General features: G+C 49.5%; 1 protein-coding gene across 4 annotated transcripts in view; it reads left to right on the forward strand.

Moving 5' to 3' along the window:
* Positions 1 to 20723, forward strand: part of EXOC6B (exocyst complex component 6B) — a 219116-nt gene that overhangs the window by 130966 nt on the left and 67427 nt on the right. For 2 of the 4 annotated variants that reach the window (XM_026048845.1, XM_026048847.1), the window contains exons 16-20: positions 250 to 361; positions 4107 to 4241; positions 5036 to 5215; positions 8807 to 8836; positions 18670 to 18811. In XM_026048845.1, coding sequence (XP_025904630.1) covers positions 250 to 361; positions 4107 to 4241; positions 5036 to 5215; positions 8807 to 8836; positions 18670 to 18811 — 599 coding nt within the window. The remainder of the gene's footprint in view (positions 1 to 249; positions 362 to 4106; positions 4242 to 5035; positions 5216 to 8806; positions 8837 to 18669; positions 18812 to 20723) is intronic. The other 2 variants (XM_026048846.1, XM_026048848.1) reach the window with 1 other exon arrangement.

The following is a 20723-nucleotide window of genomic DNA, read 5'->3' on the forward strand; positions in this document are numbered from 1 at the left end:
AGTAAAGCAGTGTGTGGAGTGGGTTGTTCTGGGTTGTTTTTTGAAATTTAGGGGATTCTTTCTCTTTCTTTCTCAAGGCAGACTCCTTGCACCGGGCATTTATGATCGAGTGTGCACAAAAAGGTGGGAATAGAGCTCATCTATCGGCACGTGGACAGCAGGTCGGGCTGGGAGGACTTCAGGCACTTGGTGTTTTCCGCTTTGCCTTAATGAACTTCACCAACCTCCTCTTCAATTCTGCCCTTGCAGCTCCACGGAAGTCGATGACATGATCAGAAAGTCGACCAACCTGCTGCTGACGCGGACGCTGAGCAACTCTTTGCAGAACGTCATCAAGAGGAAGAACGTGGGGCTCACCGAGGTGAGGCCCGGCCCTGTGCCGAGCGGCTCCTGCTCCCGCTGATCCCATTGCAAAACCTCCTGAAGGTGTTAGGCCAGAGCTGGGTTGTAAACTGCTTGGTCTGAAAGCTGCAAGGGAATTGCACGGCRTTCCTGCACGAGGAAGCGCCTTGAGCGTGGACAACGAGGAAGCTTTGGGGCTGCGCATGTCAGGATTTCCCCTGGTTTTGAGTGTTTTGTGCCTTATTTCCCTGAAATGAAGTGGCAGGTAGGAGGATGCCAGGAAGCGCCAGGGCAGTTTTGTGCTGGAGACGAGAAAAGTGGGAGTTTTAAGAGGGTTGGTGGCGTGGGGGTTGGTCCTGTCCAAAGATGACGCTCACAGCGGTTTCGGCAAAAACTCAAATGTCAGTTTTTGGTTTTGAGATTGTTATTTTTTCTGTGCACGAACTCACATTTCTGGTAAACCGAATGCAGGTAAATCGTGACTCTTGGGGCATGTTTGGGACTCGCAAGCCTCTTTGGATGCCTTGCAGGGGCCTCTGTGGGCTATTATTAAGCGAGYATTTATTAATGCAGTTGCAGTAGTGACCATGTAATTGCCTAAACCTGGGCAAATACCCCGTGCAGGTGAGTTTCGGAGTGTCCGGGGCGGTTGTGGCAGCAGATACTGACACATGACATTTCCCCAGACCTTTATCCTGCTGTCTGCCATCTCTTCTCTCCTTGGGGGCAAATTCCTCCTCCTCCTCCTGAGCCTTCTTCCRGGAGAAGGAATGCAGCCCTATCCCCAGCTCCCGTCCCCTCCGCATACCACGATGCAGCTAACGCGTGGGTGACTCCTCCTGCTCTTATACTGAAATATCATCGTTTCTTTTCTAATTGGATCGAAGGAAATTTGTGCCTTAGTTCCCTCCTGCCTCTTTCCTTTCTTGCATAGCCAGTGAGCTGTGCATCTAAAGGAAAGCACACGGTGAGTCCTCCTCTGAGGAGCCTTCCCCTGAGCCTTCCCTCTCTTAAAGAAAAATACTGGAAAAATGATGTGGCTTCACGGAGCCCAAGGACTAGAGGACACACTGAGGAGTCCTAGATGCAAATGCAGTCCTGTTGGCAAAGGGGCTTCCAAAGGCATTTAAGTGCCTTGCATAAATAGCATGTCTCGGGGTAATACACCACTTAYTGCAGAAAGCAGCCCTAACCTCTTCTTGGTGCTCCTGGATCTTCTTCCAAGCAACGGACAAGGTACCAACCTTACCAGTCTGTTACCCTCGGTAATCCACTTTTCACTGCTGTCATTTTGGGCTGTCTCAAAGCAGTGGATGTTGGAAGCTGCTACCAGCTCCGCACCAAATAATTCCAGTGTTTGTCCTGCTTGTCCGCAGTGACCCATCCAAAGAGGGGAAAGTAAAACAAAGGGAAAGTGGGTTTCTGACCTAGAGACATTGAGATATCTCACCCCGAGGGCTTGTTTGCTTAACTGGGAAGGAAGGAAGATCGGGCAGGGTGCAAGGACATGTGCTGGTAGAGATACCAAGACCACTCTCTGATCTGTGAATTCATACAGCATCTGTGCTGAAACCACCAGATTTGTACCCGGTGGCTTGGAATTAGCCATCAGGGACTGTTGTCAAGTGGTTGAAAACATTATAGAGAGCAGGACTCTTGCTGTGGAAGAAATAAATTTCAGGGAAGCAAAGAGCTTCCACCAGCGCAGCGAACTGCGCGCTCCGCGTTTTCAATGACCCTCTGTCAACAAAAGGGAGGGGAAGGAAGCTACTATTTTGTTTCACTTGGAGACCTCAACAAGGTTCTTCCTCCCCGCCCTCCGAATTCAAGAGAAGATCAGAACATGAAGGAGCCGAGGAGGGACAGCTCATAACGTGTGGTGGAAGAGAGCCAAAACACCCACAGAGCCACTAGCTACCTGCAGAGACCTCTGGAGATCGTCTGCTCCTTCAAGCAGGGTCACCTGGAGCAGGCTGCCCRGGTACCCGATGGGGATTTGGAGGTCCCCAAGGATGGAGACTCCACAAACTCCCTGGACAACCTGTTCAGCCGTCGTTACAGAGACGTTTTCTTATATTCAGGTGCAGTTTTCTAGGTTTCAATTGGTGCCTTCAAGTTTGGCAGCTGGTCTCAACCTGCAAGTTGTGCTGGTTGGAAAAGTGGTTTAGGAGGAACGTCGCACAGCTGGCAATATCTAACATTTAATTAAGTTGAAACTGGACAATCCCCATGTCAGGCCTGCCTGATGAGCTACACCAGAAGGCTGCTACCTGTTGATGCCCGATCCAGACAAAAGCCAGTCAAGGTGTGTTTGTTGAGGAGTTCTTGCTCAGTAGAGATCATGGTATAAGGTGGAAGCAATCAGACCKCTGACATTTTGGTCTTCCAAAACGATCCACTGCCGGGAGGAATTGCCTACCCAATTTAAGAGACTGGTTTATATAAAGCTGGCTTGCTAGACTAGCAAAGTGGTGCACGAAATCAGGAGGGCAAACAAATAACCGCTGATCTGAAGGCAGGAATCAGGAACAGAAGTGATCCAAGTATCAAAATGAGAAGCCCTCTTAGTTACCTGTGCAATACTATTCAGAGACCAAGCACAGAACCAACGGAGATCAAACCATAATTTATCTCCTTAGAAAAAGGACTGACTGGAATAGGAGAAGGGACCTCTGGAGGTCCTCAGCAGGGTTCTTGCTAACTCTAGGTTGGACCAGCCATGTCTTTCTCTAGCTGGCTTTTAGTTTCTCTAAAATAAATATCCCTCAGCATCTCTGGGCAAGCTCTTGCAGTGCTGCGCTGCCTTCCCAATGTCTTTTTTGTTTGTGAAGTCCAAGCCAAACSTCCCAACCTGTGGCCGTTGCCGCTACTCATGTTGTCTGGTGCTGACGAGAGCTGGGCTCCGTAATCGTGTAGCTTTCCTGCAGTATTGGTGACTGCTACATGAAGTGATAAACTGTGAAGTGATGAACGGGCAAAAAGAGCCAAGAAATGACATCCTGGCTACATGGAAATTGGCAGTTTGCATCTAATTCGGAAGCAAATGATTTTTGAATGCTTCAAAGTCCTTTCTTTAGGTGTTACAGACCACCATCCCCTCGGTCAGCAGTTAAGTTGTGTCACTCTGGAGCACTGAAATGAATACCTTTTGTGATCGTGAGAGAGCAGTTTCGGCATGATATCTGAGCTAGAAATTAGAGTGGTTTTGTTATAGCTTATATTACACCCGGAAATATTCACAGCAGCCTGCACGGGGCATAAAAGCAATTAATGCGCAAGGAATTAATGATGCCACGTTGAAAGCAGCTGAGAAGACAGCAGGCAGGAARGGGCAGCTAATGGGGCTATGATAACCTCGCAGATACCGGCATGAGCCCTCCTGGTCACCCCCAGCACCCTCAGGAAGGTAAAACCCCGCTGTAATTGCCCCCTGTGCTGATGTGAGCCCTGATTGACGGCTGAATATAGGGAACTCAGCTAAAGAAAATCTTCTGTGGTATTAGTGGCTGTCATGGGAAATGCTTTTTTTTATTATTTATTTATTTCTCTTCCAAAATGTTATCTTTCGTTTAAGTTTCTTATGCTGTTACAGGAGGACAGCCTTTCTTAGAGTGTGGCGGAGCATAGTGTGTTTGCACAGTGTCAGCTTTTCATGACAAAGTTCTTACGAATTGGCATGCCTTAATCTGACATGTCCCTGGCTTCAGGAGCACAAACAATGCTTGACTACATTTATTTTCTTTCTTTCTTTYTTTTTTTTGCAGCTTGTACAGATCATTATTAACACAACCCATTTGGAGAAATCCTGCAAGTTCCTAGAGGAATTCATAACCAATATCACTAATGTACTTCCAGAAACTGTGCACACCACGAAGCTCTATGGAACCACAACCTTCAAGGTGAGAGCTCTTGGACACGCGGCCCCCAGGGAGCTGCTGCACATGCCCTGTTGGAGAGGATCTCTTGGCAGAGTGTTGGCAGCAATGCCTCAATTGTGTCCTGTAGCCAGAGGGTAGACGACAAGAGAAGTGTCCAAGCCTGATGATGGTAGGGAATTGGTTAGGTGGGCTTTGTCCCATGGAYGGAGGAGTGCTCTGGGAATAATTCAGTTCTGGTGTCCTCTTCATCCAGAAGGGTAGAAAATAAAGGGCAAAGCAGATGCAAGACAGAGCCCCTCTGCTTAGCCCAGTGTCTGTGTTGGGGAGAGCTGTGAATAGCCTTGTTCACAAAGAGCTCCTTAGCCTGGAGCCTGTTCCCCGTCTCCACTTCTCTTTGGTGGCTCTCAGCCATTCTCCATATGGGAAATTCCCCTCCTGGTCTCTCCCTTTCCACCCTACATTTGTGCTCCTGCTCTCCAGGTCCTGCACGGTCAAGCTGACCATGCCCATCTCTGACCTGGCAGGACCTGGAGGGCTGGGATAAGCCCCTAGTTGTCTGGGAGCATCTTCATCAAATCCTGGAATGGTTGGGGTTGGAAGGGACCTCTTGAGACCATCCAACTCAGTTGCTCAAGTAGGGCGACTTAGGGTCCATTGCCCACAGCTCAGTCCCAGCGGCTCTGGAATATCTCCAGGGTCTTACCTTGGGCTACCTTAATGGAAAGGACTGAGTCAGTGCTGTGGGCTGTGAGTTCCACAGCGTATATTCAATCCAGCACTACTGAAACTCTACATGATGTTGTCTTCTTTCCTAGGATGCTCGCCATGCCGCAGAGGAAGAGATTTATACTAACCTGAATCAGAAGATAGACCAGTTCGTGCAGCTGGCAGATTACGACTGGATGGCCATGGAACCGGGCAGCAAAGCCAGCGACTACCTGGTGGATCTCATCGGCTTCCTGCGCAGCACCTTTGCTGTGTTCACCCACCTCCCGGTAAGCGGCCCTGGGCCGGCTTTGTGCTCCTCGCTGGGCACCTCGTGGGCTCGATGGGCTGGCGGGAAATGGCACCTTAGACCATCAAATGTCATGGACAGAGCAGATCTGTCTTCCTAGCAAGAGTCTTCACAGGTATTTTTAAGGCCTCCATAGATGTGAAAGACTGAAATCTCCAGGGTCATCCTTCACTCAGCACCTACGTTTTGAGTATGTTGACTTGCAGCTTCCTCCGATCGAGAAGTAATTCAAAACTGACCAGCATAGGGATGTAGGTTACCTCTCATTATCCCAGCTGCAGATGCCTTTCCAAATGCTTGCAGTGTTGCTGGAAGCCTCACGTCGAAGTGTTGCTCTGAGTTGTTCGCGCTTGTTTCTTTTCCCTGCTTAAAACACACCTGTGGTTTAAGGGTTTATTGCAAAGGCAAAATGGCCTTTACGTTGTTCTTTGCAGTTAGTGGAAGTGAGTCCTCTTGAGAGGATAAAAGCAGTTTCACTTTCGCTCAAACAGCTCTTTTTCTTTTACACACACACACACACACACACACACACACACACACACACACACACGTGTGCATACACACATGCACACACACACACACACATATATATGTATATATGTGATTTGTTCAGGGTTCTTTGGGTATGTGAGTATCCTCAATCAGCAGGTATTTCAAAAATTAAATCCACTCAATGYTTATTAAAAAAAGCAATTCTAGCGCCTTCCCTTTTCCCTGGACTGTTGCTTATTTGATGCTGCTGGATGCCCAGGATYGTAGGGTACTAGCACACAACTGGGGCGTTGTTCACTAGCTTTGCTCTGAAGAGAAGACTCCTTCAATGGCCATCTGCTGAACTTCCCCTCCTGGCTTTCCTCTTTGTGGTTGACCTGTTGGAGGGAATGTGTCCGTGTTCGTCAGAGCCACCAAAGGGAATATTGTAGCCCCCAGGCTGCATATGTTGCCATGGCCAAGTCTTCCACCTCTTATGTCATGACTAGTTATCACACAGTGCCCAAGTGACTTGAAGGCTCTGAGTTGTCCTAGGAGCCTGGGACATCTAGGAGCTAGGACCCAAGAAGCACCACAGACTGCATTGCCTCCCGCCACACACGTGCACAGATGCTGCTCTTCTCTTGCTCCATCCCTCTCTTGCTCCATCCCTCTCCTCTTGCATGGAGAGAAACCCCTCGTTGTCCATTCGGGGCTTCGGCAAAGTCCTGCAGATCCCAGGGCTGATGGGGAGTCTCCTCCCTGGAGCGCGAAGCGTGGCTGGCGTGGAGCGACGGCGAAGGGCAGAGAGGCACACAGTGATTTATGAGATGGCCTCGCCGTGATTTATCTTCCTGAAATATTAATGCTTCCTTTCCGAATTAATGAAAATTGTTTTGGAAATAGAGAAGGCAGTGACTAGGTCCAAAAAAAAAAAAAGAAAAAAGACAGAGAAGGATCATCGAGGCCTCCTTTCTCCGACAAAACGGGATTAGAAGTGACTCGGTGGCTGAGAAGGTCACCTTACAGTTGCCCGGTGTGGGTGCTGGGCACCCTGCCAATGCTGCTTGAATTGCACCCACACAGAGCACCTCATCTCCAAACCTCATGCGAGGCTGATCCTCCAGCAGAGAAGTTCCTCAGGTCCTACCATGGAAGGTTCCTCAGGTCACCATGTCTGTGAAGCTGTAGATTTATCTTACATTGTTCATAGGGGAGGTAGGTCTGGGATTTGGTGTTCTCTTTTTCTTTTCTCTTTTTTGAGATACATAAATATCTCAGAACCACTTTCTATAAAGGAACGTTATGGAGACACCTTCGTTGCACGTTGCTTGTGGGTTCCTACCCACCCTGCAGGCAACGTGACGTGAAGATGAGTCAGGACTACCAGACCCTACAGGAACATCACCAGCTCCCTTGGTTGCTCTGCTGATTTGGTCTTCTGAGGCTCTTTCTCCAGGGGGTTATTAGAAACAAATTCCAATTTTTATGAATTTTCTGAAGGAGTTGTGGGAGGTGAGGCTTGCGAAAGCCCACAGCCATCTAAAGAGATGCAGAGAAGTAAGGGAGCTCTTTGGAAAAGCACCAGCTACATGGGATGTACTTCCTTGCAAAAGAGAAGAGTGAGAGGGGCTGGAAGGGGCAGAGACCCTCTCCCAAATGAAATACAAGTAGCAGAGGGATATGCAAGTGCTGGGGCCTTCCTGAGAGAGGAGAGGAGAGCGTCTTCCAGAACCTGTACCTGGGGACCTTCATGTTTGCTGAATTCGTGCAATTAAAAAACTCATTGCAATAATYATTTTATTTTATTTTATTTTATTTTATTTTATTTTATTTTATTTTATTTTATTTTATTTTATTTTATTTTATTTTATTTTATTTTATTTTATTTTATTTTTATTTTATTTTATTTTATTTTATTTTGTTCTATTTTGTTCTATTTTGTTCTATTTTGTTCTATTTTATAACAATGTAGTCTGCTGCTTTTCTGCAAAAAGAAAGGGATGCAGCCTCCAAAACCCRGCATTTTCAGCCTTGCGCTTTCGCGAGCGCTCTCCCAAAAAACTATGGAAGGGACCCGCTGGCTGGGCCGGCCCCTTGTTGTTTTTATTTCTCGTCAGACAAGTTAATGTAAGTGGCAGTGACAGGGCTGCTCCAGCCAGGCTGCTCTGTTGACATTACGCTTTGCGGCGACGCGGGCTTGTGTCAACACCTCGAGCGCGCTGTCAGGTTAACAAAGCAAGGATGTTTTCCTGGGCAGGGGGGACCAAGGGGTGGCCTCTGCTGTTATTTGAAGTTTCCTTTAATCCTCGGCTTGGCTTGTATGCCGATAACCTCCTTTGCAAGGGAGTCAGGGGAGGTCTGGGGGTGATGGGACCCGGGACGGGGAGCAATCCTTCAGCCGTCACACAGACCCGGCCCCAGCTTCGGCGCAAACCCCGGGCAAAAAAGGGGGTGTTTTTCCCTTTTTTGCTTCCTTTTTCCCCCGTTTAGTTCTCGTTTTGCCAGGCGGCAGGAGCGGTTTCAGCGCGAGCTGCGTGGGTGCAGCGGGTGTCTCGCCTGGGGCACGTGCGGGCTCCGTATCCAGCAATCCCGCGGCTGGAGAGGCTCGGGAAGYGGCCGCCTTCCCCCTGCAGCCAGCGTCCCCCGCGGGAGCTCTCTCTTCAAACACCAAATCCCTCCGTAATGCTTTAAAATGAAGAAAACTCTGCCTGGAAGCAGAGACGCCCTGGAAGTCCGAGCTTTGGGCAAACCACGGATTCGGCCGCATCGGAAGGGTCGCTCACTCGTTTAAGCCCCATGGAACAAAACCAGCCCCTAAACAGTCGGAGCACCCAAAATCGTGCTGCTGAGGTCTGAGTAAGTGCAGTCCATACTTGACCAAAGCTCTTTCCCTGGAAGGAGCTCGGCAGGTTGGTGCCCCTCGATCCCGCTGCCTCACGGGGAGGTTTGGCAGCTCCTCGCACCCGTTCCACAGGTGGAGACACGGAGGCTGGTGGTTTGCCCAGAGTCTCAGGGAACATCTGGTATCTAGGCAGGGTGTAAAAGCGCCGTGGCTTTGCTCTCTTTGACTCACACCTCGCTGTGTTGGCCTCCGCAGGGGGACGCAGATGCCCACTCGACCATGTCGGTGAGTACCCGGCCGCGCGCCCTCGCCGTGCCCTGCTCRCACCGAGGGGCCGCCTTGAACCAGAAAAGGTCCCTTGTGCTGGCCGAGGAGCCCGTCACCGAGCGGCGCGGGGCCCACCGAGCCAAGGGGACCCTCAGGACCCACCTTCTGGTTCAACGCCTGCCTCTCACGGGAGCCCTTGGTGCTTGTGACRTGCCTGGTGGTCCTCGCCGTGTGCCCCGGCCGTGCCCGCGCGGCGCTGAGCATTGCCTTGTGCTCCCGGTGCGGCTCCGAGGGTCTGCACCAAGACCGGCTTTTTGCAAGACTTGGATGATTCGCTTGTGGCTCTTCCTGGAAGCTCCCGCTTGGTGTTGTAGATGTGGGCGTTGTAGATCCCTTCCCCAAAAAACGGGCTGCCRCATCCGTCCGGGCTCCGGAGCGGCGCTTGCATGGCTGTGCGGTGCTGCCTGCCTGCCGTGGCTTGGAGGCTCTGCATTTCCTCGCTGCTCTCCTCGCGCGGCCCTGAGAGCCAAAACACTTCAGATAAAGACAAAAAAACCCCCCAAAATATATATATGTATATATGTAAGGGTGGAAATGAGAGCTGATGGCTGCCTTGAGGAAAGAGGCTGCCTTAAGGAAAGAGGAGAGCATTGGAAACAGTCGTGTTGACTCCATAGACTGGGAGGAGGTTCAACGTGGTCAGCTAGGACCCGGTAAGCCAAGGTGTCTCTCAGGTACCTGGTTTCTTGTCTGCTTGCAGCACTTTGCAGATGAACTGCAGCTGAAATGACTCCTTTAACCCCAGGTGGGTGCGATGCCTCCCCTTTGCGGAGCCRTAGCAGCTTGGATTTATTCAGCTCCTTGAGGCTTCCCTTTGCGTGTCCGTGGGCTCTTTGGGGAATTTGGCAGTCGGGAATCCATCCTTGGCCTAGGGAATGAAACCAGTCCCCTGCACCCAAGTGTTCCCAAGCAGAAGCTCAGAGGAGCAAACAGAGCTGAATTGCAGCTGCCCTGGGAGTCATCAGGCATTTAGGGTTGGTTATTTGGAGCCRATAGCAGTGTGGTAGAAACAGCTGCAATTAACCCACGTTAATTGCACATCATAAGGGTCTGTGTCATCAAACAGAGAGATGTTCTCCCTAGATGGTGCAGCTTAGGTTAGAGGTAGCAGCGCAGGAGGGCAAGCAAAGCAGGTCCTTACTCRTTGCTCAACATTGCCATGGTCTTTCCTCCTTGGGTTCCTTGCTTGGCCATAAATAAGAGGAGTTTGGTGTATTAGCAAAAGCCACGGTGGCTGTAATGCTCATTTCTTTCATTTTTCTCTTTCTCTGTTTTTCAAGTGTCATTTCTAAGTATTTAAACCTGAAACTTAATGCAGTGCTTGGGTCTTGGGATGATGTGAACGGAGCTGGAGTCCCGTGCGCCTCGGGCAGCAGTTGCCGCTCCTCCGTAGTCAACTCCGAGGYTCCCGCTTGGAAAATCCCATTAAGACCAATGGTTTCAGGATCACTGGTAGAGTACTCCTACATCGCAGGCTCCTCCTGTTTTTTTTCCTGGTCTGTCCAACAACTGGGCATCCTCCAGCCTGGATTTGTAGATGCTCGGGACGCATCATGCYGATGTGATCTGGTGTGCACTCACTTTCCTTACGCCTTCCTGCTGCCACAGTTGGCTGCCACGCGGCCCTGGCAATCCCACACAAATCCGTATGGGTCTCCCTTATCCATCAGGGAGGGGGAAGGAAAAAAAAAATCTGTGTTTAATCAACTTTGTATTTCCAAAATGGCAGCTGCTTTGTATTTAATGGAAAATCAGACTCTTCCCAATGGAAAGAATGTTATTCCCAAAGCGAAGACAAAAGAAAATAAAAGCCACAAAAGAGGAGGATGAAATATGTCATTTATTTTGTTATATTATTTATTTATTTTTCTCGTTTCCTCCAGCTTTGGAGCCCGGTTCTCCGATACTCGCGGCTCCAATTTGACTCTGGCYTTTCGGGAACTCTTACGGTGGCATGAGGATGGCCATGGGAAATCAGAGCGGTGTCACCCTGGGCATGACTGTTTGGTGCTGTTGGCCTTTGCCAAGCGGTTAATTAAAAATACCTCACTGAGGATTTGCATGGGGGACCGTGTCCCACGTAGGGAAGATGGCACAAGTCTTGAAATCCGCTCTTTCTGTGTGATTTTTTCCCTTGGATTTACCTGGCAGCCTCCAAACTTGAGCTTTGCTACATACCATTGACCTGGTTGTCTACAAAAACACGTCTTCTACGTCTATATTTATATATAAGTCTTCAAAGATACTCCATAGGTCTGCAAAGATGCTGTCCCATGTTCAGCCTTAGCAGTGTTGCAAAGTACTTCTCTCCGTTCTGCCTTTCCTTCTATTTATTTATTTATTTATTTTCTTAGTTCAAAGAAGACTAGATGATCATCTGGGGGCTCTGGCAGCACCGTTGAAGTGAGGACAAACCTTGTGTTCCTGGGCGTATCCTGGATCCTCCGGCGTGCTTGCAAAATCCTTGATCCGTGCTTGTGCTGGGGAGGCTTTTGCTGCTGCTTACAAGCAGGGACGTGCCGCTCATGCTGGCCTAGAGCCCTGGGTGCCCCTGGTGGGAAGACCTCGCCATAAAGCAAGTGACCCTACAATTAAATGATATTTTGGGGAAAAATAAAGAAAAAAAGCCAAGCCCTTGCAGATCCAAGGGCTGTTGWGCTGCTCTGGATTTGCATCTCCCACCAGCTTGGTCCAGAATACCCTCCACTTGCTGACTTGGGGCATCTTCTACAGCCAAACTGCTACGTTCGTCCCATTTGAGAGGAATGTGAGGGCTTGTGTTGGACGGCAGCGGTCAGCGTTGTCAGGCRGGGTTATTTTTTGCGTGCGTATTTGTCTTGTCTTTTTGTTTGTCTCCCTGCCACTAAGCTTCTGTCRGCAGCTCGGATTTGCCCGACGTTTCAGCAGCACGTTTTCCCCTCAGTGCTTGAAAGAGAACGTACGTGATGAACGTTTGCTTCTGAAGATGAGTCCCCACCAGGTTTTAAATACTGCTGGAAGTCAGCCACAGAAAAATGGGCTTTTGATGAACTTCATGAATTTGAAAGCTCTTGTCCAGTCCAAGCATGGTGTCCTCCTAGGTGATGGTAGGAACTGCTCTTTTGGTCTTCGTTTGCCCTTGTTCTTCCATTGGTTCTCTTCTCAACACACGTTCCACCTGCAGTAGTTCTGGTCAGCTAGGGTATTGCTATTGTGGGCTTACTCTGGTGAAGCAGAAGGTTTGCAGGGATGAAAGTGGTTCTTGAACTGAGTAATAAGCTTTTAATGATGTGCATGAAGCTGTGGGAGGATGAGAATCCTAAACGTTTATTTTAAGAGCATGATTGGACCTGAATGGTGACGGTCTCTTTCATAGATGGTGATTTGCTCATGGTAATGTAGCTTCCTCCATTGGGGGCTAAACCTGCTCTACTCCCAGCCCAAGTAATTCCTTATGCTAGGACGGAGGAGAAGGAGCTCTGCTTCTCCAGAAATGATCATTCATCCAACCGCTTTTGGCATGGCAGATCCCAGCTTCTCTCTCATTCCTCAAACGTGCATGTTCTTGAGCACAAGGCGCTGTCTCATTCCTGGTAAACCGGTCCCTGCTGCCTGTGTCCTGCATCACGAGAGGCAGAGAGGGTTTGGGGACACATCACGGAGGSTGTTGATGTGAGAGTGACGTCATGGCCCCTTGGTTGGCATTGCCAATTGTGCTTGCTCTCTGAAGTGCATTTATCAAAAATAAAAGTGTCTGTCACCACTACTTCTCCTTTCATAAGTGTGAGCTCCAAAAAAGACAGATCTTTACCATCCTTACCATTGCCAAATAATGTGAAGGACCTGAAGAGGGTCCAGGTTGAGGGCCTGTTTCCCCAACAGGCCTTGGGCTGTGCTTGGGGCCTCTGCAATGGAAATGCTGCTCATTCATCTCATSTAACCTCATTTGCAGGTTAGAAGGTTCTTCTGTCTCCTTGGCAGGAGATGAACCCAAGTCACCTACAATTGAACAGTGTAGTTTGAAACTTAGSGCCGGTCACCTGGCTGCTTCCATGYCCATAGTCAACGCAGTAGCCTGTGTGGTTAAGGTTGACTTTGGAGAGCTGTAGATCAAATACTTAACACCACCGGAGACCAATAGGTGACCATCAAACCTTCCTGACTGCTGAAGTTGCACATGAGTCACCTCTTCATGTCCTGTTCCAGGCAGGCCATGTCTAGTGTGGAGACAAGTCTCAGCCCATGTTCCCCGCTGGAAAGCGGCTAACCATGCTGCTCTCGCTGTCTTTCCATAATGCAAACAGTTTTGGGGGGAGAAGAATGATTTCCTCTATTAAGAGCACCACAAAGCAAACCTTTAGCAACGTGGATGGAATTAGTGTTGCAAAACGGGCAAAATACAGATACGTCTGCAAGCAGCTGGGTTTGTAGGTATGCTGTGGAGCGGGGCGGTGCGATTGGTGTGGTTTGTGCGGTGGGATCTGGGATGTTTGTGGGCTACAGCTCTGCTCTTCACAATGAGTGCTGGGCTTTTCTGGCTCTTTCTTGCTCTCTTCTGATACCTCATGGGACATTAATAGTCCTAGGGGTGGAATTTTGTTAATACCGTAAAATTATGTGTACAGATATGTTAAGAATATGAACCGGTTAAGTGTGCAAACAAATAAGTTCTTGCTATCTGMGCAGGTTTGGATGCATGAACTCTACTGATGCCTCCATGGTGCATCCAGTGCCCACCTCCTGTGTGTGTGCATGATGTTTGGAAGGAGAAAACCTTAAATGTTCCTCAGAGGGACCTGGAGACCATAGTTGGGTGGTTTTATAAGCCTTATGGCTGTTTTTCTCCAAAATATGGAGAGGCAATGATTGGAAGTCATGCCGGTTGGAAAGCCCTTTGGCTTCCTCTCATCACGCTGTCCAGAAGGATCCGGACACGCTCCGTGGTTCTTCATATTTGCTTCTGTTTGGGGAAACCTTTTCCTTCTCCATTCCTTTCCTCTTCAGCTGCCTCCATCCCTCCTCTTGACTRTCCATTTTGTTCAGGACCTTCAGTCGTTGCTCCAGGCCCTGTTCATCTCTGATACGGTGGTATTAATTTGCAAGATATTGGCCCCAGATCCACAGCTTGTGCTTAAAAATAGAAGTGCTTTTGTCCAGACACTTGGAGATGAGGGTACAGCTGGCTTTGAGGGCCAGTGCTCCATGGCCGTGCATGCATGGACTGTCCCCATTGCCACCGTGTCGGTGACATGCTCCYGGCCCGGAGCTCATGGGACATTGGGCACGTTTAATATTGTGCAAGTTAATTATTTGAATGTCAATATAAGAACTGCAAATCATTTCTGGACAATTAATAACAGACTTGCCCTTTTTTTTTCTTTCTTTACTTTTTTTTTAACGTAAATGTTTAAAAAACTGGAAAGTCATCAATGTGCTTTTGCTTGGACTGTTCACGAAGTGTTAATTTTTCTGTGTTAATGTTCTTTTTTCTTTTTTAAAGATCTTTAGGATATCATTTTTTGGCTGTTTACTCCAGGCCTACACAAAGATTAACTGCGTTAGTCCTCAGCTGGGTGAGAGGCCCTGGGTCTGGGTGCTTTGTCCTGCCTTGGCTTTATCCTGGACGAGCTGGGAATTCCCGTGAGGGAAAATCCACCTTTTCAGACATTCCAAAAGTTTGCCAAGCTCATCAAGCACAAAGGGAAAGAAAATAAAAAATACCCCAACCTGGTTCTGGCCCTCTGCTCCCAGTATATTTGCCATGATGAGGAACCATTTAGCAACCACTAAAGTGGATGAGAAGACCAAGAGGGACATTCACCGAGGAGAAAAGGGATTTAATCCTTCTGCTGTCCTTTCTTAGGGTTTTTTTTTCTTACTACCAAATAATTCCTCTTGGTCTAGCACCACCTGAGAACCTCTGGAGCCTACTGGGCTCTGATTCCCATGGAAGGGCTACCTTCCCATGGAGGTAGGTGCCCTTGGTGCTGCCCGAGGACTTGACGTGTGGGTTATTTTCTAGGTTGCCCATGGCTTTGGGAGAAGCACCACCAGGTAGGTTCCTGGCCAGCGTGGTCTCCTGGCCTCTCCCATCAGTGGCTGGTGTCCCATGGGATGACACTTTGGTCACAAGTTAAGAGCACGAGGTGGGTACAGAGGGTTCCCCTCTGCATTGAGGTAGGTAGCAGGAACGTGTTCCTGATGGCACGTTGAGATTAATGGGTGTTTATTTTAGCAACCATTCAGTTTCGGTAGCTTTTAATGAGTCCTTTGATAGCCAGTTCCTTAATTAACAAGGCAGCCTTTCAGCTTTGCCCTAATTGTTAACATATTTGCTGTTTTCAACCAAGTATCCCCCAAGTGAGCAGTGCCGACGCGGCGGTTTCCATGTTGACCTTCCCCGTGGTGGCTCTTGGGCCTCCTGGGAGCCCCGAGGGTTTAATGTGCAGCAGTATGAGTGAAGTGCAGTGATTTCATGGCTGGTTTCCAGGTGCGTGATTGCCCCAACAGGGATTTGGGGCTGTGCTGAGAGGAGCCTGCACCTCCGTGCTCTGGTAGGTGCCCCTGGCCTTGCAGCCTTGGAGGTGCTTCAGAGAACGTTTGGTTTCTCCATCACATTGGTACGGCCACAAGCAGGCTCCGTGGATGTCATACCCAGCTACCCAGGGGAAATCTGACGGGGGAGAGAGACCCTTGGACTGGAAAGGTGTCGCCTAAAGCCCAACTRCAGGAGAAACCGAGATCACAAAAGGGAGACTGATACAGCTTGCTCTCAAGGCTGAGGGCAGAGCCAAGCGGTGGCCAAGATTTCTCATTTCCAGCTCTCAGTCTGCCCCTAGACTGAAGAGGAGAATTTCTTCCTTCCATGCACCTACCACCAAACAGGCACATTATAGTACAGACATGCAGGCGTCTTGACTCCTGCACTTGCTGGGCCTTCACCCATGACCATGGGCTTCCCCCGCGCACATCCAGTTAATTTTTTATGAGGTTTGCAAAGGTCTTGAATAAACAATTGTTACGGTGGAAATTTTTCCGGAAGCGCCCGTTTGTATTTGAGGCTCTTCAATTTTCTGTCAAGTTAATAAATGAGTTATTGGTGACTTGGAGGGCCTTTTCTTCCAGGTCCTGGTCTGTGGCAGCTCAGGTCTTGGTTCTGTGATTCCTTCTTTGTCTTCCCCTCCAAATGGCATCTTGCATTTTAGATAAATTAGATCTGTTTTAGATAAATTGTTCTTGAGCTTTGGAGTATTGGGATGTCCAGGGAAGTAAAGCATTTCTGAAATACCTCCAGGCTGCTGGTTTTCCAGCCACAGTAGAGCGTGTGGAGAGAGAGGAGGACATCACCCCACGATTCCAGCTCAAGAGTGAACGTGAACAGCTTTTCTTACTTAAAATAGCTCTTTAGTGGTGGTCTGTGGGTGTCCTCGTGCTGRTTTTCCCCGTGTGAGTCCTACCTGCTGCAGTCTGTTCCGGGGGAGATGCAGGGGGAGATGGAGCGTGGGAGCATGATGGTCCTGCAAGGTGCTGCTGCACGGAGCCTCTGTCCTCCAAGCACAYGCAGGAGGTCGAAGGCATCCTAGGTGTGCTTAAATTGATGATTAAAGACTAGTTCTCATTTAAGACAGTGTTTTGTAGGTGGTTAAGCCTAAAGAATAATGGAAGGAAAAGGCCAGATTCTCAGCGGGTGCGAAGTGATTCAGCTCCGGTGATTTGAAGGCTGCACAGTTGGCACCTCCAAGTAGGTTGGCACCTTCTGGATGTATCCGAACCCTGGGAGAGGCTGGAGTGACGAGGACTTTACCGGCAGCTGCTCCCGAGTTTGTTCATCCGCTGGCTTCCCTTTGCTGTCTCTGCAATGAGGCGCAGAATTCCAGAGGGGAATTCAGGAATTCCAGCGAGTGCCACTTGCGGAATCCGCGGGGCGCCGTCGTGGTGAAGGCTCCGCGGAGAAGCCCCTGGTGCTGTCAAGGCGTGATAATTAAATTACCTTTCCCTCGCGCGCTGCCTGCGCTCGGGTTATTAACTTGACGTTTCGTCTCAATTATTCGCCCTTCCTCCCGCGCTCCCTGTGCCGCTTGTCAGTCACTCTTTATTCGGGCTGTCCCRGGGAATGTGTGTCCCGGTGCGGGCGCCTGCAGCCTGCGTAACCCTTTCTGCGCCTGCRGGGCTGGAAGAGCCCCTGATTATTATTCCTCGTCATGGAATAAGGAGAGATGCTCCCCACTGCTGCGGATCGATGGTGCTGTAGGTGCAAACCAACGTGGTGGAGCTGGTGGGAGCATGGATCACGCAGCGGCTCATCTGGCCATGCTGCAGTGATGCCACTTGTGACATTTAGCTGGAAAATTGCCCCTTTGATCCAGGTCTAAGCCCAGTTTGGCAAAAATCGGTGCRATCTCCTAAGCCACATTTTCAGGAAAGCGTGTTGGATTTGTTTGCGTGCGCTTGGAGGCATCATCTCCAGATGAATCTGCTGGCTGGTTTCACCCTGACTGCGTTATCTAGAATCACGGCTGTGTGTGCGGACAGCTGGATCATCCTGTGCAAGTTTGGCGCGCGGGTTTGGGTGAGATTTATGCTCGTAGCAAAGGGCTTACACGTTGTTTTGGGTGTAACAGATGTTGTCCGCTTGCATCGCACTGGAACCGTGTTCCTTGGGTCTTAAATGCCACTGCTTTCAGAGGACAATTAGTTAACTAGTAAGTTGTCATTGAAAGTTTGCAAAAAGGAGAAGAGTTGACGTGTGAGAGAGCATCTTTCTGTCCAAGGTGGAGAGTCTTGAAAGTGAGGCTTGAGAAGAAGAACCATCAGCTACAGCTCCTCTTGGCAAAACCAGCACCCTTGGACACCCATCACCTCATCTGGTGGCAATTTAGAGGGTGGGGACATCCATTTTGCTCATGGAAGGGCCTTTCCCACCTCTGTGCCCTTGGTGGCACCTCAAGAGCATCAGGAAGCGCTAAGTCCTACATGGTCTTGGTCTTTCCGTCTGTGCTCTTCAGCTCAGATAGGCCAGCTGGTGATTTTTGCATGCACGATAATTCCCATTCCCATAAATGCCTGCTGGGATTTTGGTTCTTCTAGGTATACACTGCAACCTGCTGGGGCTGAAGGAGCCGGAGCTGGGCACGTCTGCTCTTCCCCTGCCTCGCGGGCTGCAAAGGGAAGGCTTGTTCCGAGCGAGGCCCCTGCTGCAGGCTGCTCGCAGGGCTTAGAGCTTCAATGTCTATTTTTTCTTTCCCCGCAATGTATTTGATGCCACCTAGAGAAGGAAACATGTTAAAAATGAAGATTTATTGATGGTTTTCTCAGATACCCGTAGTAGCTGAAACTCAAAACTATGTCAGCCTCCATGGGAAATACAAAAATGTATAGTGCTATAAGCAGGTGATAAGAGTTAGATTGAAACACTTGGAAACTGCAAAGTTTTTTGGTCAATAGCAACGAATTACACTTTATCCTGATCTCTAACCTTGATGTTTAATTATGAGACATTCGGATGTTGCGTTTTGATCCGTAGCTTCTGGAGGGCTTTGCAGCAGCAGCCAGGAAACCCCATTTTCCCRTATGGATGCTGGAAACGCAGCTAGAACGGAGCTGGGTGCTGCGCTTTGCAGCGCCTGGTGGTAGCAATTCCAGGTCCTAAAAGGCAGTCCCCTTCCAGGAGGGGCTTTGCCCTCTTGAATGCTACCTGGAGGCCTCTGGGCAGGTGGGATGCAGCAGGGAGGGCACCCCTAGAACCATTACGGTTGGAAAAGCCCTTCGAGATGGTGGGGTGCAGCCTTGCTAAKCTGTGCTTGCTTTTGCAGGGGAAGGTGGCGCAGACGGCGTGCATGTCGGCGTGCAAGCACCTCGCCACGTCGCTGATGCAGCTGCTGCTGGAGGCCGAAGTGCGGCAGCTCACGCTGGGCGCCCTGCAGCAGTTCAACCTGGACGTGGAGGAGTGCGAACGTAAGACGCAAAGCCGCCCGTTTCCCCCCCGCGTTCCGCTTGGCACGGCCAGGACTCGACCTAGGGAGCAGCTCCGAGTCCTTGGAGCTTCCAGCGTGCTCCTCTCCATGACGCTTGGAAGTATCTTCAGGAYGGAAGAAAAGCCAGGCAATTCTAAGGGATCAAAGCTTTACTCTTCCTTTTTCCCTTGAAATGGGGCAGTAATACTTTCCAGACAAGCCCTGGCTTTTTGAGATTGGTTCTGTTAAAAATAGGCAGCGTTAGGGCGGATAAGGCTTCAGCGGGGCTAACAAAAATCAGTCTCCTCGAGTCTGTTTCTGAAAACAATAACTGGCTGATGATCTTAAGAAGTTCTGGTCCTCTCCTGACCTCAGCTTTTGGTTCCTCTTCTCTATCTGCTGCGGGGATTTGTTTTCTCAGAGCGTAGCCCTTTTGCTTGGTTGCCCTTACAGAAAGCAAGATGTCTCGTAAGTAAAATAATTGGAGAGGTTCCACAATTTAGCACGTGGGCATCATAGGTACCAAAAATGTGGTCTGCACTTGACCCTGCTCACTTTGGTTCATCGAGCTAACACCTGAATACGCTGTGGGACAAATCCTAAGATCCCCCTGAAACTGCTTAATATCCTGCTCTCCACAGGTGTTAACAAAATGTGGATGAGAACTGACAGGACCGTTCTTTTCTGTCCTTCTTATTTTTAAAATTCAGTGCAAAACAGGGCTAAAAATTGCCCGTGTTCAGGAGCCTCCCACATGGGTCATTCTCAGGTGCTTGGTGAAGCTCAAAAACTTCCATGCTGTAGAGCAGTAGGAGGAGCACCGTGCAGTTCTCCAGGCAGGTTGTACAGCAAAACCCTCAAATGTCACCCCAGAACCTTCTGGGTTTGCTAGGTGGAGCAGTGCATAGGTCAGGGGAGGTTTCTCCTGTTTTCAGCATGTTTCTGAAGGTCCAAAAATGAAAAAAAAAAAAAAAAAAAACCCAAAACAAACAAAAAAGTGGCCAGGGAGATCAGTAACCACACACTGCGTGAGCCATGAAGATGAGGGGCCAACTGTGAGGCCGTGGTGTTCCCGACCCACAAAAATATGGGAGTGTGGTCGGATGGAGCCTTTCGCCGCAGCATGTGTTGCTGTTGGAGCTCCGTCTGCCCGGGCTTGGTCATCCTAGAGCTTYGGCAGGACGGCACCTTCTTTTTGGGGAGAAAACAGCCGTTCCTTTGAGCCCGTCTTGGCCTCCGTTCCGGTTTGGAGCTGCGTGCTATTTAAAGCCTGGCATATTATGTTCTGTGGCCACTTGTGAAAATATCAAAGGGTCGGTGTCTGTGGAAAATGCTGAGCTTGATACAGGCTCCGTACAGTTCCCGGGTTGATAAAGAGGTCAAGAAAGCTTTTAATTTGAGAAGGGGGAAAAAGGGGTTGGGAAAGTCGATCCCACGTACCCACCTCTTTGGCTTTCCTGATTGCCCTGGAGGCTGGAACAGACCTTGGAAATAACTGAGGAAATGATGAATGTCTTTCCCGCAGAGTCACYTGAGAGGCTCCTTGGCCTGGTTAAACTCCATGGCGGTTGTCCCTGGCTTTGGTGGCAATGGTTCCAGAGCCTACACTGGTGTTGAGCTTGATCCATCTTTGGAAACTCCGTTTATTCGGTGAACCCAGTTCTTTTATTCCATCATCACTCTGTGGTTGACTCCGACATCATATCTTTGCCCTTTAAGAGAAGTCTCGCTAATCATGGTGAAGTTAAGCAGCACCCACCAGAGGCAACTACTAAGAGATTAAAAGTGTTTCTGAGGAAGGCCACCCAGTGAAGTGTTTACTAGTGACAGGGGAATGGCCACGTCCTGCTGCTCATTCTCATCTCTCACCTTTGAATAGAGTGGGCAGAGGCTCCACATTTAATGCTTCATAG

The sequence above is a fragment of the Nothoprocta perdicaria genome, unplaced genomic scaffold (assembly GCF_003342845.1).
Source record: "Nothoprocta perdicaria isolate Ctin4 unplaced genomic scaffold, notPer1 scaffold_58, whole genome shotgun sequence".
In the NCBI taxonomy this organism is placed as follows: domain Eukaryota; kingdom Metazoa; phylum Chordata; class Aves; order Tinamiformes; family Tinamidae; genus Nothoprocta; species Nothoprocta perdicaria.